The 23,544-nt window shown below is 35.2% G+C and overlaps 5 protein-coding genes across 5 annotated transcripts; 3 read left to right on the top strand and 2 right to left on the bottom strand.

The window, feature by feature from the left end:
- Positions 1 to 2,815: 2,815 nt before the first annotated feature.
- Positions 2,816 to 5,286, bottom strand: LOC145910320 (aspartate aminotransferase, mitochondrial-like). Its single transcript, XM_082997392.1, has 11 exons — positions 5,047 to 5,286; positions 4,760 to 4,916; positions 4,570 to 4,692; positions 4,374 to 4,433; positions 4,232 to 4,305; positions 4,091 to 4,178; positions 3,956 to 4,024; positions 3,699 to 3,885; positions 3,461 to 3,626; positions 3,221 to 3,371; positions 2,816 to 3,158 (listed from the first exon to the last, which is right to left on the bottom strand). Exons 1-11 carry the CDS (start codon positions 5,130 to 5,132, stop codon positions 3,036 to 3,038), a joined length of 1,284 nt encoding a protein of 427 aa, XP_082853518.1. The 5' UTR covers positions 5,133 to 5,286; the 3' UTR covers positions 2,816 to 3,035.
- Positions 5,287 to 7,810: 2,524 nt separating this feature from the next.
- Positions 7,811 to 11,698, top strand: LOC145911350 (germ cell-less protein-like 1). Its single transcript, XM_082998665.1, has 6 exons — positions 7,811 to 8,156; positions 8,250 to 8,417; positions 8,485 to 8,928; positions 10,180 to 10,410; positions 10,609 to 10,816; positions 11,424 to 11,698. The coding sequence occupies exons 1-6, from the start codon at positions 7,833 to 7,835 to the stop codon at positions 11,564 to 11,566; spliced, it is 1,518 nt and encodes a 505-aa protein (XP_082854791.1). The 5' UTR covers positions 7,811 to 7,832; the 3' UTR covers positions 11,567 to 11,698.
- A 775-nt stretch (positions 11,699 to 12,473) lies between these two features.
- Positions 12,474 to 17,165, bottom strand: LOC145911081 (rho-related BTB domain-containing protein 1-like). Its single transcript, XM_082998324.1, has 10 exons — positions 16,979 to 17,165; positions 16,850 to 16,916; positions 16,655 to 16,758; positions 16,228 to 16,413; positions 15,983 to 16,132; positions 15,687 to 15,873; positions 14,722 to 15,435; positions 14,349 to 14,508; positions 13,710 to 13,918; positions 12,474 to 13,430 (listed from the first exon to the last, which is right to left on the bottom strand). Exons 1-10 carry the CDS (start codon positions 17,101 to 17,103, stop codon positions 13,278 to 13,280), a joined length of 2,055 nt encoding a protein of 684 aa, XP_082854450.1. The 5' UTR covers positions 17,104 to 17,165; the 3' UTR covers positions 12,474 to 13,277.
- Positions 17,166 to 21,552: 4,387 nt separating this feature from the next.
- On the top strand, positions 21,553 to 22,452 carry LOC145912598 (TM2 domain-containing protein 2-like). Its single transcript, XM_083000124.1, has 4 exons — positions 21,553 to 21,718; positions 21,920 to 22,004; positions 22,057 to 22,178; positions 22,239 to 22,452. The coding sequence occupies exons 1-4, from the start codon at positions 21,585 to 21,587 to the stop codon at positions 22,450 to 22,452; spliced, it is 555 nt and encodes a 184-aa protein (XP_082856250.1). The 5' UTR covers positions 21,553 to 21,584.
- Positions 22,453 to 22,460: 8 nt separating this feature from the next.
- LOC145912597 (immunoglobulin-binding protein 1 family member C-like) lies at positions 22,461 to 23,456 on the top strand. Its single transcript, XM_083000123.1, has one exon. It carries the CDS (start codon positions 22,461 to 22,463, stop codon positions 23,448 to 23,450), a length of 990 nt encoding a protein of 329 aa, XP_082856249.1. The 3' UTR covers positions 23,451 to 23,456.
- Positions 23,457 to 23,544: the final 88 nt, after the last annotated feature.

Genomic DNA, 23,544 nt, shown 5'->3' on the forward strand with positions numbered 1-23,544 from the left:
TGTGTTCAGTCATGCGTGAAAAATATTTCGTTGATATAAAAAAAAATTTCGCCGAAATGACAGCAGTCATTACCTTCACATAAAAACTCTGACAGGACCAAAAACATGTCTTCAAAAGCATTCCGCATGATTGAATGACGTTTCACACTAGTCTTATATTAACGGCAATATTTTTTTAGATTAAAAAGAGTTCTACGTGGAAGAAACTAAAGCAAATATATTAACGGCGAACATAATTTCGTTTCCCAGTAATTAAAAAAAATTGCTAACCAACAAAAAGGTCCCCACACCCTGACCCAGAATACAAGTTAATTCACTTGGGGACTCCAAACAACACACATCTATTGTGTTTGACATTGCAGAAAGTAGGAATAAGTATATCAAAGCAAAAAGTTACCATATAGACCTTTGTCGAGTTTAGGTTACTTTATTAATTAACTTAAAAACTGGTCAAAGTGTAGTTGTTACGTACTGTACTTGGCTGAATGTCAAAAGCCTTTGCATTAGAAGTAACGTGTAAAGTACTTTTGCACCGATCTACGTATATTAATGGATAAACAAGTGGTACGAAGGTAATACTACCAAAAATGTTTTAAATTATTGAAGTGCTGTTTAATCATGCGTAATATTTATGCGGAAATTGTGTGTTGACATCGCCATCAGCAAGCATGTATCTGTTAATTTTCACAATCATTAATGCTACACTAAACGTTATGATGGAACAATTTCAACAAACCATGACGATATTTCAATCAATGTTTTTCACATGTGAACAGATTGCCTAATGCATAGTTTGGTATAAGTGCATCAACATTCCAAATTGGGAGTACAAATAAAAATGTATTTTTACAAAAAGCTTTATAAACTACAAATATTCGTCAGTTCCAGATAAATTTACTGTATTTACATCTCGTAATGATGAGATGTTTGCATTTTTCTGAGGCACTTTAACCGTCTGAGTCATGTTAGTCTTGCGATTCGTTCACGTTTAAAGAACAACAAATCACGATCAGACCTCGGTAATCTGAACTCCGCTATCTGACCTTATAGCATAACAGTTCTCGCAATGCATTTCTCACCCCTTCAATCAACAAAATCCTTGTTAAACCGACAGTTTACGTAACTGTCCACACGCAGAGAGTGTATCAGTGTAAACTATTATTAGTGTAAATTATTCTTCGTTATATGTAGGTGTTCCGTTTTTCTTTTGGAGTCGACCTCACGGTCCTAGGAAATGCGGGGCCTGTATTTCACCTACTCAATTAGATATTTGACCTTTTTGGTCTTCATGGTAACCAGTTTATGTTTGCATGTGTACTTTACATAATCTCACATTTAATCAAATCACTCATCGGTTCAAAATTTACCAAACCTTCCAATCCCAAAGCAAATGCACAGAAAACTATGATACTGCAAAAACACGTACCTGCGTTTGTGATAATGTAACGCAACAAATATTTGGACCCTCCCATTTAAAAAATCCTGGATACATCTCTGACAACGACAGAAAAAGCTACAGCAAACTTAGGCCGGGTCCACACTCACGCTTATTTGCGCCGGCGAATTCTTTGTTGGTTTTATTGTACGCCGGCATGCGGGCGTACGGCATTCAAGCAATTGCACAATAACATAAACATCAATTTGTGAAACATGAGTCAATTGTTTTCTTCTACAACTTCAATCGGTATTATGATGTCACAAACGACATAAAATGTTTAGGCGGGAGCAAGGCAGACGCACAAGAAGGTAAAAAACAATATTGTAGTGCTATTTTTTTTGCTGCCAGGCAAGTAATAATTAGGAATTGCTCTTATGGCACTTAAATTTCGAAAGTTGTTATTGAAACCACAACGTTTCGTCCACCATCCGGCGAGACTTCCCTGAAGAAACACTTTCGAAACTTAAAGTGTCAGAAGAGCAAATTCCTGTTAAGTATGACTGTTGGTTTTGTATGAGATTATTCAGATACGGAAAACAGATTCAGTTCCGGTTCAGAAAGATTTTAGGGTTTGGGTTGAGCCAATCTTCGGCAATTAATTTTGGGCCCGCGAACGTAAAAAATAGGGGATTACAGTTCACCAAATTTCCCGAATTTATCATAATACTGTATTAATGTTTAGCATAAATCCCGAATCGGAAAAGACGTTGCATCACCCAAAAAGTTTGACCTCTTGCTTGTGAGGTCGGGCTCGTTTCTTGGCGTGTCAGTTTCAGCTACGTGACTTATGAGCACCGTGTTGTAGACATTATTGACATTTATACCACATACAGGGGGTATAGCAAACGAATTTCACAGCAGATGCGATGTTTGACAACATCAAACATTCCTTGCAAACAAGCTAATAAGTGTAAAGTCACATTTTAACATTTAAATGACATAAATTTGTTGCTAAACTACTACTTTTTTGAGCGAGTCTTATCAAAAAGATGCATTGCGTTTGACAAATTTCTGCCTAACATCCACCAATAACCGATTCCAGGAACAAATTGCTTTGAAAACTGGGCTAATTTTTACATTAACAGCAGGGTTGAAAGTAAGCCGGAATGCCGTTCCGGTACAAATCAACGGTGGTGTGTCCGAAAAAGTTGTGAAACTTGAACTTGGTAAATTGATTCACTTTTTTAAGAAAACTTACCTAGTATACGAAAACACGATGGGTTTATTCTTCTGTAAATTCAATCGTTGCAGTAAGAATTATTTTTTACTTTTAACCCTAATTAACTGCAAAATTTACCATCCATACGACCCTTAGGTGCTTGAGTGAAACTGAAACATCTGTGTTTTCGACTATATAATGAACAAGGAAAAAAAATCAGTCTTGCGCGAGTGTTATTTTATTTTGAACAACTTTCATTTGCAACAGACTGACAAACCATAATAAGAACTCTTTTCACATGATAACGACACAGCTTTTTTTGAAAAAACTGATGCAAATGGTCTGAAATTACGTTTTCAATTCGACGGACACCACAGAAATGCGCTAATTACAGAAATGCAAGGACATAACTTTAGATTGCTACCAAGGTTGCAGAAATTACTTTGTAACTTCATGAATTGCGTTTGCGAGATATTTCACGTTGTCAGAAGAAACACTAGCTACAGAAATTCTTCCATCTTTTGTCAAGTAAACGGAAAATCTACTTGTTAACTGTTCTACCTGCAACATGGTAAAATCCAATTTGGAAACAACACTTTCACCATATTGTAATGATATATTACCTCTGTAGGTGTCAATCCAGTGAAGCAAAACATTCCAATCTGATCAGTGATGTGAGACCAGTTGCGAATTGATCCTTCTTGTTTTAAATTTTCAACCAACTGTTTCCGCATACTGATAATTCTGTCAGCCATGCCCTTCACCTCCACAAGCCTGGTTGTAACACAATGCCAGTGGTTATTAAGCAAAAACACAGTGCTGTGTGATTTAATAACAAATCACAGATTGTTTTTGCATCATACCATTCGGCTCTCAATGCAGGATCATTAAGTATGGCAGCAGCAATACGAGCACCATTGCATGGAGGATTTGAATACATTGGGCGGATAACTATTTTCAATTGACTTTCCACCCTTGCTGCTTCGTCCGGATCAGCACAAACAATTGTAAAAGCACCAGCCCTTTCACCTAACATACAAAACCATCAGCAATATCTGGGACAACAAATACCTGAAAAATATCACAGAAACAATTGTTTACCATATAGCCCCATGTTTTTAGCAAAAGACTGAGCTAGAAGTATGTTATGTCCATCATTTATAAACAATCGCATTGCTGCAGCATCTTTGTCAAAGTCACCACTGGCAAATCCTTGGTAAGCCATGTCAAAAAAAGGAAGCAAGTTTCTTTGCTTGCATATTTTTGACATTTCTGCCCAGTGCTCTGGCTGTTAAAACAAAGTTTTAAACTTTGAAAGCTAACAAGTACAACACATACAAGGTGACTTAAAAACATACCTTTGGATCAACACCAGTGGGGTTGTGTGCACAAGCATGCAACAATATAATGGATTTTTCGGGAATTTGCTGAATGTACAGTAAAAACACTATTAATTTTTAACACTAAAAACTTCTGATTATCAAGTGATTTACGCTAATGTCATCCAATGCACCATCTGCATCAAACCCACAGGTGGCTGGTTTATAGTATCTGTATTTCTGTATATCAAGACCTGCATGCCTGTAACAGAGTAATGTTAGCATTGTTTACTTGACACTTAAGTATTAACATACATAAAAATGGGATTGTGGTTTCCCCATGAAGGTGTAGGAAGCCAAACAGTCTTGTTGCCAGTGAAGAACTTGTTCTACAAAAGAATGTAAAGTCAAGTTTTATCCACATCAGTGTTAACCACAAATTATCAATTAACATTACCAAAAAATTGGCACCAATTCTTAAAGATCCTGTCCCAGAAATTCCTTGGGCTGTAACATTCTAAAAAAAAAACACAAATATGCCATCAACCTTTTCAATGCTTGATCACTAAAAACATCCACCACAGTTAACATTTCTGTCATGAATCAATATTTGGTTATGCAACCTATTTGAAAAAATTGTTTAATAATCCTACAAGTTTGTTAGCAATGATTGAACTGTCCTCCCCAAATGCAAGGTTAGCAGCTGCTGAAGTGAAAGATGGTAATCCTGTAATTCCAAGATATTCCTTATCCATTCCCATTATTTGTGCTTGAGCCTGTGTTTAGCAGTATGTTTTAAAAACATAATCATCTACTCCAACAAAAATACATTAAGCTTCCAACCTTTGCAACTGTAGGAAGAACATATGGTTTGCCTTTATCATCACGGTATGCTCCTGCACCCAAATTCATCTTTTGAGGATTTGTATCTTTTTTAAATGCTTCAGTTACACCAAGAATAGGATCAGGGGGACCCATTTCAACATTTGTCCACCAAGAACTTGCAAAAAAAAACAATATAAACATAATGTGGGAAATATTTTAGAAAAGTTAATAATTTGCAAAACGTTTGAATGATAAATTTCAGAACTACACTGTAACAATGGAAAGTTTTAGTAAGTTATTGTTACCTGCATCTGTGGGAGTGTGTAAAAGAGGTGGGTAACATCAACTTTTGCACCAAATGTGATGCCCCTTTGCTGCAATTAATTGCCATTGTGTTTAGTTGGAAATCCTTTTATAAGTTTCAACAAAAACTAAATGACACACAGACGCTGGGAAGGCAAAAGGTGAATGGGAAAATTACTTCTATATAATCACGAAAGCAGGTAATAATCTTTCCCAAATATTACATCATCCCCTCTATAGAACATTTTCCGTCCTGTCACGGTGTACCGACTATCGAATACAGACATACTACACAACGATCGAAGTCTACTGTATTTTTGTGCATGTCTGGCAGAGGCAGCAGAGGTGTCCAATCCTGAGGACAAAACAGACTACAAAATCCCTTGGTGACACTCGCCTTTCTTTAAAACCAACAAAAATTTGTCGTTTAAAACCCATGAAATATTTGCCCAGCTACGACGCAATGAACATGGGGATGTTCCGGATATTAACGCTCCCTTGTATGTAAAATATATTTCCCGCATCCACCACTGCATTTCTCTCGCGCTGTTTGGATTTTCTGCTCACGGAATGCATTGCAAACCGATCAAATGTCGCAGTGTGTTGTGGTTGTTGTAGGCAATTGAAGTAAATGTACAGTTTTGTGTGGTTTACGAGGAAGCAGTCGTGGCGGAAACGTATATAAATTAATGTAAATAAATGCTTTAATCACACTAGATGACAAAGTTGAAGCTGCTTTGAACTGTTATATAACTGTTATAAGTATTCTTCAATGCTATCAAGACTTCGCTGCGGTAAAACCCGACTCCAATGCCAATTAATAGTAGCTGTCAGACCGTCAATTCCAGACGTTTTCTTTTCCAAAACATAAATTTTCGTTTTTGGTGCTGGTTCTTATATTCTTCGACAATTGCTGCATTGCCTAAGCGTTCCCGCAAAATGATTTCTCGCTGCGCTACATGCGTTTTATTGAACAACTCCTATCTAAACCAATGCATTTTCGGGCAATCTTTATACTTGCAGCATGACGTTAGAGTCGAACGGTTCGACCCATTGATGACGCATTAATCAAGTCGGAACCATGACTATTCACAACGAAACTTATGCAGATCGTTGGTTTTGTCTTGTAGAAAGTAGAAGAAATGTTGTGTACCGTGCTATAAGTCCTTGGAAAAGCGGGACCCTGGTAGTGTACTTCACCTGTGCTATCACAATTTTCAACAGCAAATTTCAGGAATGTGATTCTTTTTAGGGGGAGGTCCCCGCATGTATTTTTTAACATTTTACATCTTTCGATTTTTCCAATGTTGGGTATATAAACCATTAACCACAAATGACAAACCATAAAAAGATGCGCAACGAGTGCAAAACCGTTGCACATGCGGGGACCGATGACGTTTAATCAAAAAGTTTCACTGCACACATACATATTTATGGCGAACTTTTTCTACGTATCAAATAAGTAAATTATATTCTATAGAAGTTTACTCATTAGACGAATAATGCAATTTTGGCTTGTTGGGTCTTTTAATCTGGTCCGCCAGGGGTTGGTATGAATAAGTGGCATAAATTCGTTATTGCTTAATATATAAAAGAAAATACAATAATGCTGCTATATTTATGTCACCGATGGCCAATCATATCGTTATAATCAGGGTTGTCGAGTCGTAAAAAATTGAAAGACTCCGACTCTACGAAAATAGGGTTCGACTCCTACTCGTTTGTTTAAAAGTGGCTTTTACAAGAGTAGAATGGTCGCTGTTATTATTTCACGAATATTCGGATTTGGGCAAAATAAATGTTATTTTTCGGATTCGAATCCGAATAATTTTGTTTTGACGTTACCTAAGTCGCTGCCCGTAATTACACAGCAATTAGTTTAAAAATATGGTTTGGAATTTAAGAACACTGTTGTGTAATAAAAGGATTATGCCATTAACCAGATTCGGCTGTGCTATGGATTTACATTCAGACTTCCTGCATTTCCCCCTGATAATCAGGAAACCCCGCTGTCCAATAGCGACACAACAATTTTAAAAACACAGTAGACTGACTATTGTAACGTGACTGTCTGTGCACAAGAGAACAACAGGAGAAATTGTTACAAGTTAAATTGTGGTAAAGTTTTTTTGTATCAAGTTTGTAATTTCGTTTTGCTTTTGTGTTGTACACACAGTAGTGTACCAATTTGCTCTCCGTATCTTTTAAGGCTTGCGCAAGTTTTACTTTGGTCTGTATTCTACCGCGTATATGCGCTGTTGGCAATCACGTAGTGAAGAATTAGCCCTTTTACTTCTTCGATTATTCTGAAACAATTTTTATTCAGCTTTTGTCAACAAGATATGTTTTCAGTACAGCTTGTTTGAAAACGTACCATGTCCTAGACGTGAGTTACTTTTACCACTTTTGTACTTTTTTTCAGCTACATGATGGTTTTATGCACAAAAACCGTAACCTGATATGACTGAATGAATTTTTGCCATAGAAAAAAAACGTGGATTGGCCGAATGAGAAACATAATCCAGAAAAGTTGCATTTTATCGGAAATCATGCGTGACGGAAATTCTGCAAGGCAATGAAGAAATAATAATAATACTCTCTGTGTAGAAAATTAGGTTTTTATTTCTTTTCTCAATTTATTTAGTGCAATTAAAGCGTCATACCTTGTCGTTTGAATTGGATATGTATGCGCAATAAACCTCACGGTATTGATATGATATATGCACATTTGACTAATTGCACAAAATACAATCATATGCAGAATTAACAAAAAAAAATAGGTCATAATATGGGTAATGTATTGGGAATATCTGTTGCAAGCAATAGCAATGAGGAGTTGTCGACTGAATCTCCAAGAAAACGAAAGCGAAGTGACATCGATGATGCAAATGATACGGATGGGAGCAGCACACATTCTTGTTGTAGAGCAAGACACAAAAAAGTAAAAACCACTTCACAATATATATACAATGCTCTGTTCGAACAAGGAGAAAACAGTGACATAAAGATTTGTGCATTTGACCATGAATGGAAACTTCATAAAATTTACCTCAGACAAGCGAATTACTTCTCTGGAATGTTTCAATCGCAATGGAAGGAGTCTTTGATGGAGGTAGGCTACATTCTTTGTTTTGTGATAAAAAATGCCTTTTTGGTGTTTTTTGTTTTTACTGCTCGAAGGTAATACCCCAATCAACATTTATAGGCAATAGATCTGCAAATTCCTGATGAAAATGTTACCAAAGAATCTTTAAACACAGCTTTGGGTTCTTTGTATTCTGATGAAGTGGAAATTTGTCCTGAAACTGTTGTGTCTATACTTGCTGCTGCATCATTAATTCAACTGGAGGGATTAATGCAGCAATGCTCGGATGTAATAAATTAGTTACATAATGTCACTCTGGTTATCATGTTTATTGTGTCCCATGTTTTTTTTTCAGGCTATGAAGGAGTATGTGTGCTGTGAAAATGTTTGTAATTACTATAACAATGCTCGAATGTATGGCCAGAGCAGAGTGGAGCGCAAATGCATCAAATGGATGGAAAACAACCTTATGTTGCAAGCAAAAAACACCAAGTTCCTTTCTCAAATTGAACCAGAACTCATGGCGTCTATTATATCTTCTCCGAACTTGTTTGTTCTACAAGTTGAAATGGACGTATACACACTTTTGAAGAAATGGTCATACTTAAGACTGCAGAGTCATTCAGAACCAGAAGTGGATGGCAAAAACTTAACCACAGTTTCCTCAGAATATTTCCAAGAAAGGTTTAAAACATGGGGAAAAGTTTTCCTGGAGTCTGTTGATGGCTTGCCTTTTTTAAGTGTCTTCCAAGCAGTCCGACTTTGCAATGTAATTGGGGAATTTGGGTGTTGCTTAGAGGTATGCAACTGTAGTTATAATATATACACAACCAGTTGCATTCATGGCAACTGGGTTTTTTTTTGTGTCATTTGTCGGTCATTGACCCAATTTTTTTAGAAATGTCACAAAAAATAAAAGCCATTTTGGACACAATGTCCCAAAGGAAATTGGTTGGTAGATTATTCAATTTGCTTACTTTTTTGCGAACCAAAGTATTATACCGTAAATGACTAAAATAAATTGAAAATGTCCTAAATTTTTGCTGCCATTTCGGTCATTTGACAGAAATTTTTTAGTGAAAAAAAAACCCAGCATGGCAATTGGGAGATTCACACCAAATCACCCAATTAGAAGCACTTTTTTGACATGACTAATTTCAAGGAAATTTAAATAATAGTTTTTATTGCTGAATTTACTTTAAACGGTGATAATGTTCATATCTCAGCCATTTCTCAATTGATTTTTAATCTGTTGAGCTCAGCTTTAGGGTACAAAAAAAATCTGTCAGTCTTGTTAAATTAGACAACCATATTTTGCTTCAAAAGCATCATCAGTGTCTATAAAAAAGCAAAGTAAGAATTAGTTTAAAAAAAAACTCTCCACTACCTCCCCTCACGCCCTTTACACAACTAAAAACCTGCCATGTGCAACGGGTGGAAGCGTTGAGAAAACGCGGAATAGATATGGACACAGGAACAAACGCCCTTTTAGTTGTGTAAAGAGCATGATGTGAGGTAGTGGAGAGCCTTTTATTTATTTTTTTTTAACCTAATTCTTGCTTTGCTTTTTCATAGACACTGATGATGCTAAAAGCGAAAATTAAAGCGAAATATATTTGTCTAATTTAACAAGACTGACAGATTTCAGCCTGAAACGAAAGTTTCTAAGATAGTGAATATATTTAAAATAAGGTGGAAATAGTCAGGGCTACTTGCAACAGAATGGTAAATGATTCCCAAAATCAATAAACAAATTGACATATTTTTAATTAATAAACCACTGCTTGAAGTAAATGAAATCAACAAACTTTTAAGGTTCATCAAAACAAAGCATTTTTTTGGAAAATGTACACCATATCATATTATTTCATAACAAAAATAATTAGGAACGAAACTTAACAGTTTAGGAGTGGTTGTATTAACAATACAAATTTAAAATAAAAGTACAATTTTGCGAATGTTTCATGTTGTATAGCAACAAACAGTGATATAAGTAAATTTGTTGCTGATGTAAGCCTTGGTACCAATTTATGTTTTTACATTTGTTTAGTTGGAAAAAGATTGCATAATTCCACCTTCATGGCTCATGCCACTTTACCGTGAAAGATGGTTGACGATGTTAAGAGTGGAACAAGGTGTTGATAATGGTCCACAATCCACTAGTTCCATTGATGGAATGAGTTTACGGTGTGGAAGAATCTTGCAACAAAACTCTGATCATTGTTGGCGATGGAATGGATACAACTTCGGTTTGGATCTTCTTGTCACTTATAATTCGCAGGTAAACAAAACTTGTTTCTGTTGGAAAATATATAGGACAAGTGGTTTTTAACATTACTTTTTGAAAAAAATTATAACAGATGTAAACCACAATGACAGTAGTATTGTATTTCATTGTTGTGTGTTTGTTGTGACATTCTTTAACAGTTTAGGAAATACTGCACTATAGTTTGATAAAAATTAAAGATTCCTTTTTCAGAATCCAAAATACATGCAACTGAAGCGAAATATCCAGTCACAGCGTAGGCGTGCATCAGTTGGACTTACACCGGTTCGGCGTATTCTCTACCATATTCGAGTGTTTTCAACCAACAGAAAAGGGCATGTTGTTGACCGCATGTCATGTGGGCCAAGTTTCCTTGCGCTGGAAAGAGACGATGAAAGAGTTGTCTTACATTTTGATAAAGGTGATTTTAAACATTACCAATGTTTTCTTATTAAAACACAAAATTATGTAGCTTTAGGTACTTAATTTTTGTTTGATATATGTGCATGCTCATATACTTGAAGTTTAACAATGTACTTAAGTGGTCAGTTTGCATGCGATATGCAGGAATTTAGTATATATGTTCCTGAATTCAGTCCATAAAGCAGTTGTATATATTTTCTTTATTAAGTATGCACTGCAAACCGTGAACAAATGCCTCATCACCATTAAAATTATATTTATATCAAATCATGCAACAAGAAACTTACAAAGAATTTTTTTTAAATCCTTATCAATTGCAGTAAACATGTTAAACCGCTATTTAGTGAATCTCATGTGCTGCTTGCTGATGTTTGCAAGCTATATACCTATTAAAAAATATCTTGACTCTTTGGGTAAAATCAACTACACTAAACAAACCTTAATATATTGTTAAAAAAGTAACAATAATATAAATATTTTCCTTTTTTAACAATTATTAAAACAGAAATACAATCTGTTTACAATCCCCCTTCTATTTGCACAATTAATTACGTAAAGATAAACATGAGTGGCCAAACCGTTGCAAACGACTTTCACTTTCACAGGCGAGAAGCTGAGATTCCCACTCATGGTTGCAGCAACATTGAAGATTGTTTCAGCACGGGACATGGATAATCCAACATACAGAATACCATTGCTCAGCATGGTTCCTTGTTCTATTTCTCGACAAGAAGAGGATCTAGTTTAACTGCATTTATATCTTTTATTTATTTACACTTGTTATTTATTCATGGAAGTAAATGTTCTTATTTGCATGTCAGGAATTCATGTGAACAACTATACCACATGCTTATTTATTTGTTCACAGTGCACAATTTTGTATGTGGTTGAATAAACACAGTTTGTGCTGGATTTTAAATCAAAGTTTAGTGCAATACTTGGTCACCACAAAGGCTAACATCATTCCAGTATTAAGTCAAATCCTGAATTTTGATTAAAATGTTTGGTTTACTTAGAAAAAAAGCCATTTATATCAGCACAAATTAGCAGCATTGTACAACAATGTTGAAACACAATAATAAGTTTAATAATGTTCAGTTTAGTTTATTTTTATCTACACCTGAAAATGTGCAACACAAAGAAAATAGACAAGAAGCAATAAGTTGGTTTGGTCGCCCAAAAAACTACCTTTTTAATAGAAACTTGAATTTTAGTTCAGTGGAGTTCGTCTTAGCAATCATTGGTGATGTGATGGAGGAGTAACATAATTTTGACTCGCTTTGCACTAATTACAGTTATAATGCAATTGGTGAAGTTTTGTGTCCATTCTATTTATAAGATCAGAATTTGGAAACATTAGCATTGCACACTGGTTCTCCAGTTTCGTGATGTCAGAGTAGTCACAGGCGCCCAGTTTTTTTTTCAAAAATCTGCTACTGCTGAGATGTCTAATGTGTATCTCATCAAGTGTTTTTGTTTGCCAACAAGACTGTAAAATACTTTTGTATGTTTCCAGGCAATGATTTTTAAATGTATGAACACTTTTGGAAACATACACCCTAGCAATATGGATAACCTCGTGCATGGAATCAATAAGTTCGCCGAACAGTAATTATGAAGATTTTCATGGGAAACAAAAATAACTGCCAGCAGTTTATTGCCATCACCAAGCAAAAAAGAATACATTGTTTCATGAAAATGGAAACAAATTTACAAAATAAATGTGGCAAGCTTTCTGATGCAGTTCAATATTAATCCTATTCATACAACCAGCAAAAACTACAATGTACAGTTCATGCATCACCTCTAGTTACCCAACAACATCACAAGCTAATTGATTCAACATCTTTAAGTATTTCTGCACCAAGTGATTGCTTAATCCAAACAAATAATTCAATAGTTTGCTATTTTTGCCATTTTGGATGCAATAATTTCCCCGAAAACTGAAGAAATAATGAAAATATTAACTCAACTCAAACATTTTCAAACACAGAAAAAAGAATGTTTACAAACAAAAATGAGAATGTTGAAGCGTTGTAAGCAGGGACAAAACGTGAATACTGCTAAACCCAAAATATGCAGTTTAGAACAAGAAATCAACTGCATTTTCCGTGAACAAGCAACAACAGCTAAAACAAAAATTAACACTTTGAATAAATGCCCATTAAGCAGTCAACAGAAGCTGTGGAAAGTAACTCAAGCAAAAGTATGTGCAAATACACTTGCAGGATAATCTGTGAAAAAAATTATCAGCGCACAACTTGCAACACAAAGAATCAAGAAGGATACAATGTTCACAGAAAAATAAGGCATTGCTGAAAATAAGGTACAGGTTTGGTCAACGTTAACAGTGACGGTGCTAGACAAACATAATACTAAGTCACATATTTGTACAGAAGGTAAAACATGGGCATGAGTAAAAGCAATTGCACGAAAGAGAGTTGAAACGTAGAATGCGCTTAAAGTTTTTTGGTCTTTCGCATGGACCTCTGCATACATTCTTCACTCTGTCGCTGTGATAGATTTCTCTCATACACGTCCCTCTGTTTTATGTACCAGACAGGAGGCCAGCGATTCTCAACAAGATATTTTTGTGTTTCACCGGGAAGACCCTACAGAGAAAACAAACAGAATGCATGATAAAATTTTCTGTGCAGAAGCCTCATTTTTGCCAGAAGGCTAGTTTTTGAAAGGAAAAATTAAATATAAAAACAAATCAGAATATTTACAATGACTAACAAACTTTCAAAGTTAGTATACATTTATTTGAGATAACAAGATATAAAACATGGATTAGTGCAGGCATCATGTGTTTTGATCATATTCCCAACATATATTTGTCATCAAAACTAAACAAATTTAGGCAACAAATACAAAAATAACTCTTTTACTTTGATGGACTTGGAGGCACAACGACAGGCTTCATTGTAATGCACATAAAGGAAGTGCAAGCACCACTTGTGCAATCTGAGGGCATTGTGAAGTTGTGACACTTCTAACATCCACAACACTTCCTCGCAAAGTTCTGACATTACCACAGTCTCTCCACTCTTGCAGTACATGTTTTCGTGGTTCATGAACATTTCAACCACAAAACATTCTGGGTAAATAAAAAACAAATTCATAAAATGTAACCACCTCATACTTCTCAAATGTAAAAAACACCAAGCTGGTGAGTCTATACCAAAACACCCTAGTGTACATCTGCACTTAAATATCATCTGACAAAACACAGTTAAATAAAAAACTTATGTTATCAACAATTTTTTATAACGTTGCGTGCAACAGTTGTTTTAACAGCAAGTACATATTGTTTGATTTGATTGCGACATTGAAGGTTAGTGTCATAATAAAGCTTGTGTTTGAAGTGTAGCCTAATGAAACAAACAAAACACTTCAATTTTACAAGCCTTTCATGACGTGTTTGGTCCGCACATTTAATTACCCATTAACCCTAACTTGTGGGTAAAACTAACATTCTAGTTTCAATGTCGCAAGTCACAAGATCACAAGCAAATACTTGCACTCACCAACTTGAGCAACAAGCCCAGGCAAGCAGAAGCGATTGGCAAGAGATATTACTTCACCAAAATCATCGTCCAAGCAATTGCTCAATCCTGATAAATCATTTGAGTAAATATATCCCAATACAGCACATAAACCCTTTTTGGTTGCAAATGAAAAATCAACCTGTAAAAAATACATCACAAAATAAAACATTCAATTTAAGGTAATTTTTCTCTACAAGATTCACATTAAATTTCACTTCTGCGATCATTACTAACTGCCATGTTTACAACTACAAACTGTACTTTATATTAATATTCAGCAAACAAACTAAAATAAACACGTAAGTAACCAATGCAATATTTGTAGCAAGATACACTAGCATTTAAGACACACCTGTCTGTCTTTGCTTTCAATAAAGTTTCCAGCGAGCATTGCATTCATGACATCACAACCAGCACACAAGAGAATCTTATGGCCCCACACACAGCTATCTTTCACCCTGAAAACAATATCTGACCAGCATTCTTGGTTGAGAAAGAAAATTTTCAAATTCTGTGCTCGCTGTAGAATGAACTGGTTGATCAGATCATCAACTCCATGTTCAGAATCGGAGTTAATTATATGGGCAGCTATTTTCATGAGACTTGTGAGTCCAAACCGCTGGCTGGCAATAATAACTTGTGTAAGGACATCAATGGTGTAGGAAGCATCAGTAAGTTTTTTGGAACCACTCGAACCACAGTAACAAAAGTCAATAATAATTTTGAAGATTTCTGGTGGAAGGTGAACAGCAAAGACATCCAGGTTTTTGTCATCTCTACCGCAGTATTCAATGTCAGGATTAGACAAAACCATAAAAGGTAGATCATATTTGATACACTTGTTTGTAGTGGTGACCTCAGAAGATCTGCGCTTGTTGGTGACTTTCGAATTCCTGCTGTTTCCCTCAGTTAAACTTGGCTCATTTAATATTTGATCCATCTGTGTATTATCATTGTCCAAACAGAGATTTGTTTGTTCTCCAGTCTGCTTCAGGCAATCAAGCAGCTGATGGAAGACATTGGAACAGGCAGCAAGAACAGTTTTATGGGCATATATTTTCACACCCTGTACAATAAATTCATGTTATTAAGACAAATTGGGGACATTTTTGCCACACGAGGTAATTCGCACTGGTTTCACAGGAAAAAGGTGGTTACCCATGAATGTTAAACCACATCAATATATGTTTCCCAACCCCCTTATTTACAATTCAACGTGCCTATTGACAGACACGCCCCTTATAGATTGCCTGCCACATAGTAACACCAGAAAACAGTTGAATATTGACAACAAGAGTTAAAAACTTTTTCACTCACTTGACAAATAAAGACGATGTCAGCAAACAGTTGGGAGTTGTACAAAGAAAATAGGTTGGGTAGCAAATCTGTATCCTTGTTTACAACACTAAGCTCAGGCGCTTGGGGCTTTGGAGGTTCCAGTGGCTTTTGCAGAAATGGACGCTGAATTCTTTTAAAACCAGAGTTCCAAAAGTACAAGTTCCTCCTAAAAAATTCAACAATAAAGCTTGATAATTTTAATAACTTTTTGGGTAGATTTTTAAAGCATTTTATCTAAAAATAATAATACAACAGTGTTTAAACACATTAGCTACCTGTAAAGCAGGGCAGCTCTGCAAGCATTTTCAAAGACATCATGTATACCAAAACCAAGAAGTACGCTTGACTCATAATAGGGACAGTTTAGCGATTCCACAACAGTTCGACATTGGTCAGGATACAGGATGTCACTTTTCCTGATTGTCCTTGTTTAAACATATCAATGAATAATAAACCACATGAATATTGATTTGACATTATGAAAAAGCTACATTAACAAGTTTGTGTATACACAACTTACTTTGTCAGCACTCCTTTTGATTTGTTCAGTTTTCCCAAGTCAGCAAATCTCAAATCCACTTTGCACGCCACAATAAATACTGGAATGCTTTTGCAATGCTTGCGCACTTCAGGCATCCAGAATTGTTGAACTTGCTGCAGCGATTTTTTGTCACACACAGAAAAGCAAATCACCACCACATCAGCCCTTTAAGAATGGAATCACAGTTTAAATTATGTTTTTCAGATTTATGAAAACAAAACATCTGACTAAAAACAAAAAACAGTTAGTCTATTCATGTTGCTTCGTTTATATTTGGACTATCAATCAATTTTACATATTCATGTCCCTGAAATTCAGGTATTATATTCACACAGAGCCCTTGGTGTAAAGAGTTTTTGTAATGCCCAATAAAAATATTTTCTCAAGGTATATATATATTTCTTACTTTCCATAGGCAAATCTTCGGTTTTTATGGTGATCTCCAAATGTGTCCCACAAACGTAACGAAACAACAGTGCCATCAATATCACACCTTGCATTTTGTAACACCTGAATTAACATGTTAAAATAATATTATGACACACCTAAAGTGTTTAACATTGAAATTAAACATTGAGTTATTTTCTATGTCATATCCCACCTCTTTGTTGTTTCTGTATTGGTCAATTGCCCAAACAGTTGGTACATGACTGGTACCCATCATGCACCTATAAAAAGACAACATTACATTTGTATGTACAATCAGAATCTATGTTTGTTAAGTATGTACCTGATGTTAGGTGATGGCTCATTGTAAGCCCTTGAGCATATCAGTTTTGTTTTTCCAACATTGTTGTCCCCAACAACAACACATTTGATGGTCTCTTCATTGGGGTTTTCAGTTGTGTCAGCCATACTACAATTTCACTATCCACTTGGCTGAAGAACTCCACCATACACCTAATAACATCATTTACTCCCCTGCAATAAAGAAAACAATTTGAAGGCTAGTTTGAACCAACTAAGGTGCTCAACAGTAAATAGGAGCATTACATGTAAACATAAGGTATGCAGGGTAAGCACTTTCTTTGTCTGCACAGGAAAATGATGCTCAGTGACTACAGGAAGTGACATAATGAAGCATAATACACATGCAGTCAACAGTAGAAAAACATGATTGCTGTATCCTTATTGTTATTGATTAAAGAAGTATGAATCCTACATGCTTAATGCTCTTGGGATTAACACACTAAATCAACAAACAGCATTCGCGTTGAAAGCAATTAAACTCTCAGACCACCGGCATTACAGGCACATTTAATATTATATTCTTTATGAATGTGCCCAGTACTTCTAAAAATAACAAAATGTGTACATACAAATTATTTACAAATATCATGGCCATTGGAAAATTTAAAAATTAACCAGAATATGGCAAGAAAATGTTTTTTGAAGCTTTAAACTATATAAATTGATGCTATTTTGTAAAGTTTTTGCAAGTATACATTCATTCAAATCACAAAAGCATTGTATTTTTAGAAATGCATAATTTTTTTTGCTTCTGTGTATATTCTCAGACAGGAAATATTACTTAAATTTTAATAAAACAATTAAAAACACTTCGCCTATACAAGTTATTTCACAAAAAGTGTGGAAGTTTTAAATTGAGCCAGAGAATATTTTTTTGTGCCTTTTTCCAAAAAGTATGAATTTTTTTAACAAAAATCCAGGTCACATGCAAATTGCTTTTATAACTTTCAAAAAAATATACATGGCAACAAAAACACAAAAATTAAGTTTGTGACTTTTATGGAGGCCAATATTTTGGTATATGAAATAAATTTGTTTATTTATTATGAGCAGATTGCAAATAAATTGCAAAAATGTAAGTGGAGGATAAATCCTCCATAAAGGTGAACTACATTATTTAAAAATAGTCAATGTCTAATATGAATAGCAATAAAGCGATCTAAAAAATTAAAAAACGGACTTGATCAAATGATAATAAGTGACAAATGATAAAAAAATTGTCCAAGGGTAATAGGTGGTAAAATACATAGTAAAGCAGTTTGTCTGGTGATGTTAGACATATTACCATCATTAAAGTTCATCTGACAAAAAAATATTTATATTGATTAACATTTCGGTTGAATTAAACGTAATCAAAATGAATATTATTTTTGCAGAAAAGTTACAACTAAAGTTACAGAAAGAGAAGTATATTGTTACACAGAATTTCTCAGTTGTATAATTGGTCACTTCCTAATTTCATAAGCTTAGCCAACATGACACTATTGACTTGTCATTATGACATGATTTGGCATGAAATCACTCATTTTTTAATAGGTTCACTAACTTTACATATGCCTAAAAAAAGGCACTTTAAATTGCAAACTAATATGTTTAAAACCAGATTGATCGAATTAGCATCCTCGGCTAACAATTTTTCTTTGGAAAGGGGTCAATTTGTTAAATGCCGAAACGACCACAACTCACAAAGCACGACCATTCTGGAAACACAGTTCGGCAACAGAGCGTTGTGTGCGTCATCTGTCAGTCTATCTGTATTATTGTCACGCACGATGATTTTTAAGCACGTGATAAATGTTGTTTTTTGCTGACACCATTCAACCATAACCCAAAAATAATATTTATGTTTATACTTGGACTAGCTTCTGCCACTCTTACGCACATCGGCATTAAATATTTTCCTTAGTGCAGATTCTATTCCAGTTCGCCATAAGTGAACATCGACCAACTTCCTTTGCTGAAAGATCCATAATAGGCCTACCCCGGCAATTCCCAACTGGGGCACACGGACAGCCAAGGGAACCATGATGGGGTGGTCACAGGGGGTCTTTAAGTACGAACTGCTATCTTATTGAATTGTACTTTATTTTTCCCAAACTCAGTTTATTGATTTTTTGTTGTTTGTTGATGTAAGTTTGTTTTAACCTTTGTTGATCTGAAACGCAAATGTGCAGCAAATTAACAAAGGCATTGTAAATAAATACAAAATAATTTGCGACGAAGACTTTTATAAATGAAAAAGCTTATTGAAGTTCTGAAAGGAAATTAACTTGTTATCAGGCAAATCCAAAACGTAAGTGAAAATACGAAATCACTTAACGTGTCATAAAACGCAGTAGGCCTACGATAATTTTAACAGTTCTACCCACGTAATTTTGTGGATATTTTATAATTAGATATGGCTTTGATATCTGTTTTGGATCTAATGAACATTGGCAGTCATTGAGCTGGCAGTCATACCATCCACATTTCTACGATGTGATATCCTGTTTTTGGTATGTGACATATAGTTTTCTTGAAAAAAAAACATGTGTTGATTCCATTCTAATTTAAAACCTGGGACTTTTATGTCGGTTTTAGTTACTTTTGTCAACACCAGATCTGGACAAAAACAGGGTTTTTGAGAAAATAAGTGTTTTGGCACCCCAAACTGAGACTTGTGCATTTCTGCAATTGTTCAGCGAGGAAAATTTGCAAACGCAGTTACGCGCACAGAGCGATTTACTGCAAAATTTCCAGGAAAAAGTTGAGCGAAGTTATAACAAATAAAGGAAGAGACATTTTTTTGGGAAACGCTGTTTGTCTACTATTATGTTATGATATGGGCGTGTACTCTACATCCGGAGTAAATTTTGGAAAAATCGGGTTTGAAACAGGTCAATGAAATTTGGGCTGATACCGTTTACGTGGTAAAGTCGTGCAACTGTTCACGTAATAAGTCATTTCGTTTGAAAACGCCGCTTGTCACCCTTTTTGTTTTTATATGAGCGTTTAGTTTAATGCTGTTATCTAGCACATGATTTTAAAAAAAATATTAGTCACAAAATGTGTTTAAAATGTTAATACATTTTCGGCTAATATGTGACGTCACCTTCAAAGCAAAATACATAAAAAGGTGCATGTTTGTAGTCATTATGAAAGAAAACCATGATTTTTTACAATTTTTATTGCCTTTATGTTAACTAGCGCAGAATCTTGACAGTTACAGAGATTTTAAGAAAATGAAACGGTCTGAAAGTGTTTTTGTACTTAGTTGAATGTGGCGTAATTCCATAGCAAACAATGTGAAACAACCCAACGTAAGAACTCACGTAAGAGGCTCTGCATGTAACATCATTATTTCAGAGGTACATCACATCGGACTGGGCGTGCATTGGCAAAAAGGTAACTGCGAGATCAAAGTGGGACCATTTGAAAGAAGAGCAAGGTGAGGGATTTCCTTATGATCCGGAACGGTTTCTTCGAGCTTCGATATGAAAAGCAGCCGGGAAATTAGCAATAAAAGTCATTGCAGTTCACACAGTCCTTTGTACTATCTCACATGACATCCTAAAGGCGATATTGCAGTGTCATGATCAGGAATGCAATTTCGCTTTTATTGACGATGGTTGATGTTCACCGATGGCACACCGAAAGAGCCTGTACCACGGACGCTGGTTCAGGTAGAAAAACTTAAAAATCTAAATGTACAATTCATGGTTATGGTCAAGTGGTATTCAGCAACATCAGGTTTATACGCCCTTTTTCTGAAATACGGGTTGCATCATAAGAAATCTTAATCGGGTTCAGCTTCAATATCTGTTGTCTTGTACGTGATCCAAATACCGCACGGTTTCAAAAAAGGTTAGTTTAGGTCAGTACATTCAGCAGTTTTTTGTATCTGCAAGTTTTAACGCATAGAGAATTTGCAAACGCAGTTAAGAACATAGAACAGATTGGGGAAAAAATTCCCAGAACGAGTTGTGCGAAATGAAACGATAAACGGAAAAGTCATTTTTTCGGAAAACTTCTTTTGTCTATGGGCTCATTGCATTTTATTCTGACATGGGCGTTTAGCTTGTGCTACACTCAACATTCATTTATTATTATTGACTTATTGACAGAGAAGTCATTTCTTTGGAAAACTTCGGTATTTTACTATTTTATTTTGGTATGAGCGTTTATTTCATCTTGTATTCTACCCAGAGGGCCATTTTCAGAATAATTGTAGTCGTTGAAGCGCTTGTTATAGAATAACTATTGTTGTAAACTGCCGGATACGCTATGTAGAAGTTGGACATAGCGCGTGAATTGTTTCCTCGTTGTGTAGTAAGTCATTTTTACACCAGGTATAAAGTTGTATGCCGCGAATGATGTATAAAAAATTAGGGTACAATTTGAAAACATTATTAACATGTGTTAGGTCATGCGGAACTTACTTTTTTTTATTTCGCAAGAATGACAATAATTTTTTTCTGAGCGCAAACGTGAATGTTTTCAGTATTAGCTTTGTTGTCAGGTTTAGTATATGTCTCGTATTAATAAATTACTATCATACAAACACTTTTAATCATTTTTTGTTAATTAGCCTTTTTACAAACCATCTGATGGGAAACAGCATATTATTTTTGCTAATAATCCACTGCTTTGTATCTGGCACATTTTTATCCAACATTACTAACGAGACAACAGTTATTGATATCTTCAATCCATATTCTCCAAAGATTTTGTGTCACTTGCTGTAAGATATTTATGATATATACATCTAGTTTCAATTTACAAATAAAACAAATCGTAGGATTTACTTTAGATGCAAGGCTCATGGATCATATCAGAGCTACATTGATTGTATTTTTTGTGTAACCCATAATTCACTGTATAGATCATATATTTGCATGTTGTGTATTTTATGTAACCATAAAATGACATTTTACTTTCTTAGACCTGAGGAGTTTGTTGTATGTGAAGAGCCTTCATTTTCAACCAACGAAAGTGTTTCAAATGACAATTTCACATGTTCAGCTTTGGTAAGAATAAAGGTAATAGTCTAAATTACAATGTTTAAAAATTTTTTTTTAGATTGACAAGAAGTATCATCACAGTGAAGTACAAGTTACATCTGTTATTTGTCAAGTGGTGGATAGCAGTATTGAGTGCACTGGAAATAGAACGTTTGTGAAAGAAGGAGTGCCTTGCCTTAAGTAATTATTATTTTATTTTGTAACAATGTTAACATTTAAAATTTTGTTTTGTTTTGGCAGATACACAGGCTACTGCTTTATAACTGTGCTTCTACAGTCTGTCTTTTTGGGTTGTCTTGGAGTAGATAGATTTTATCTTGGATACCCAGGCTCAGGGGTTGGAAAGCTAATAACCCTTGGTGGGGTTGGTCTTTGGTGGTTCATTGACATTATTTTGTTGCTCACTGGTGTATTGGTTCCAGAAGATAAAAGTGACTGGTGCATTTACTACTGAGGTTCATAATGGAAACAGCAAGCAGCTTGGAAGATCGGAAGCTGATTGATGTTTTTAGTGAAGCTTGGGACCTACAACAAGCAATTACTAACAGTTCTGAACCAACTGCATCGGACAAAGTTCAGCAGGAGATTATAAATGCTCTTGCTTCTTTGGACTTGCTATGCAAATGTGTCGAGCAGCTTGGCATGTTCAGCAGTAATGAAGAAATAGAGGAAGTGGTTACATCAGATTTACGATACATTTTACTTCATGCCTTAATAGCCGATATAACTTCACATAAAAAATGTGATATTCAGCAGAGACTTACAATCCTGAGTACTTGTCAGGAAAATTATGTTTCATTCCTAAAACGCTGTGCTTTATATAACATTGTGGATTCTACACTTGTAGAAGAAGTTCTCAAAGACTCAAACAGCAATTCAAGATTTTTTGGGAAACCGGACATTCATGCAATGAATGCAGCAAGAGATGTGAAAATAAAAAAATATCAGGAAGGAAAACTACGGTCACAAAAACTGAAAGATCTTGAAAGTCATTTGCATGAAGAAGAGTCTAGCAGGGAGTATTGGCTTTTGCAAATTCGTAAGTGGGTCGACACAGCCATAGATGAACTGCGAAGCATGAAAGATGAAATCAGCATGTTGGAAAAAATGAAAAATGTTCCAAAGGCAGAAATTGATCAGTCCAGAAAAGAGGCTCGAAAGGCAAGTGGCATGAAACCATTCATTCTCACCAAAGACAAGTTGCAGGCATCGGTGTTTGGTGCCGGCTACCCAAGTGTGCCTACTGTAACCTTGGAAGAGTATTTCCAGCGTGAGGCAGCAGCTGGTAGAATGCCTGATCAGGCATCTGCACCTGCTAAAGACAAGACAAGTGAAGATACTGAGAAAGATTCGGATAATGAAACCGATGAAAAATTAAAAAAAGAAAGAGAATTGGATGACTGGAAAGATGATCATAGAAGGGGTGCTGGGAACCGCAAAAACATGGGATAAATTGTTGAATTTATTGTTACAGGATGCTTTATAACTAAAAATACACACTTCTTATCTTTTGGGTAACATACATGACATATGTACAATTCAACTT

The sequence above is a fragment of the Ascidia mentula genome, chromosome 8 (genome assembly GCF_947561715.1).
Source record: "Ascidia mentula chromosome 8, kaAscMent1.1, whole genome shotgun sequence".
In the NCBI taxonomy this organism is placed as follows: domain Eukaryota; kingdom Metazoa; phylum Chordata; class Ascidiacea; order Phlebobranchia; family Ascidiidae; genus Ascidia; species Ascidia mentula.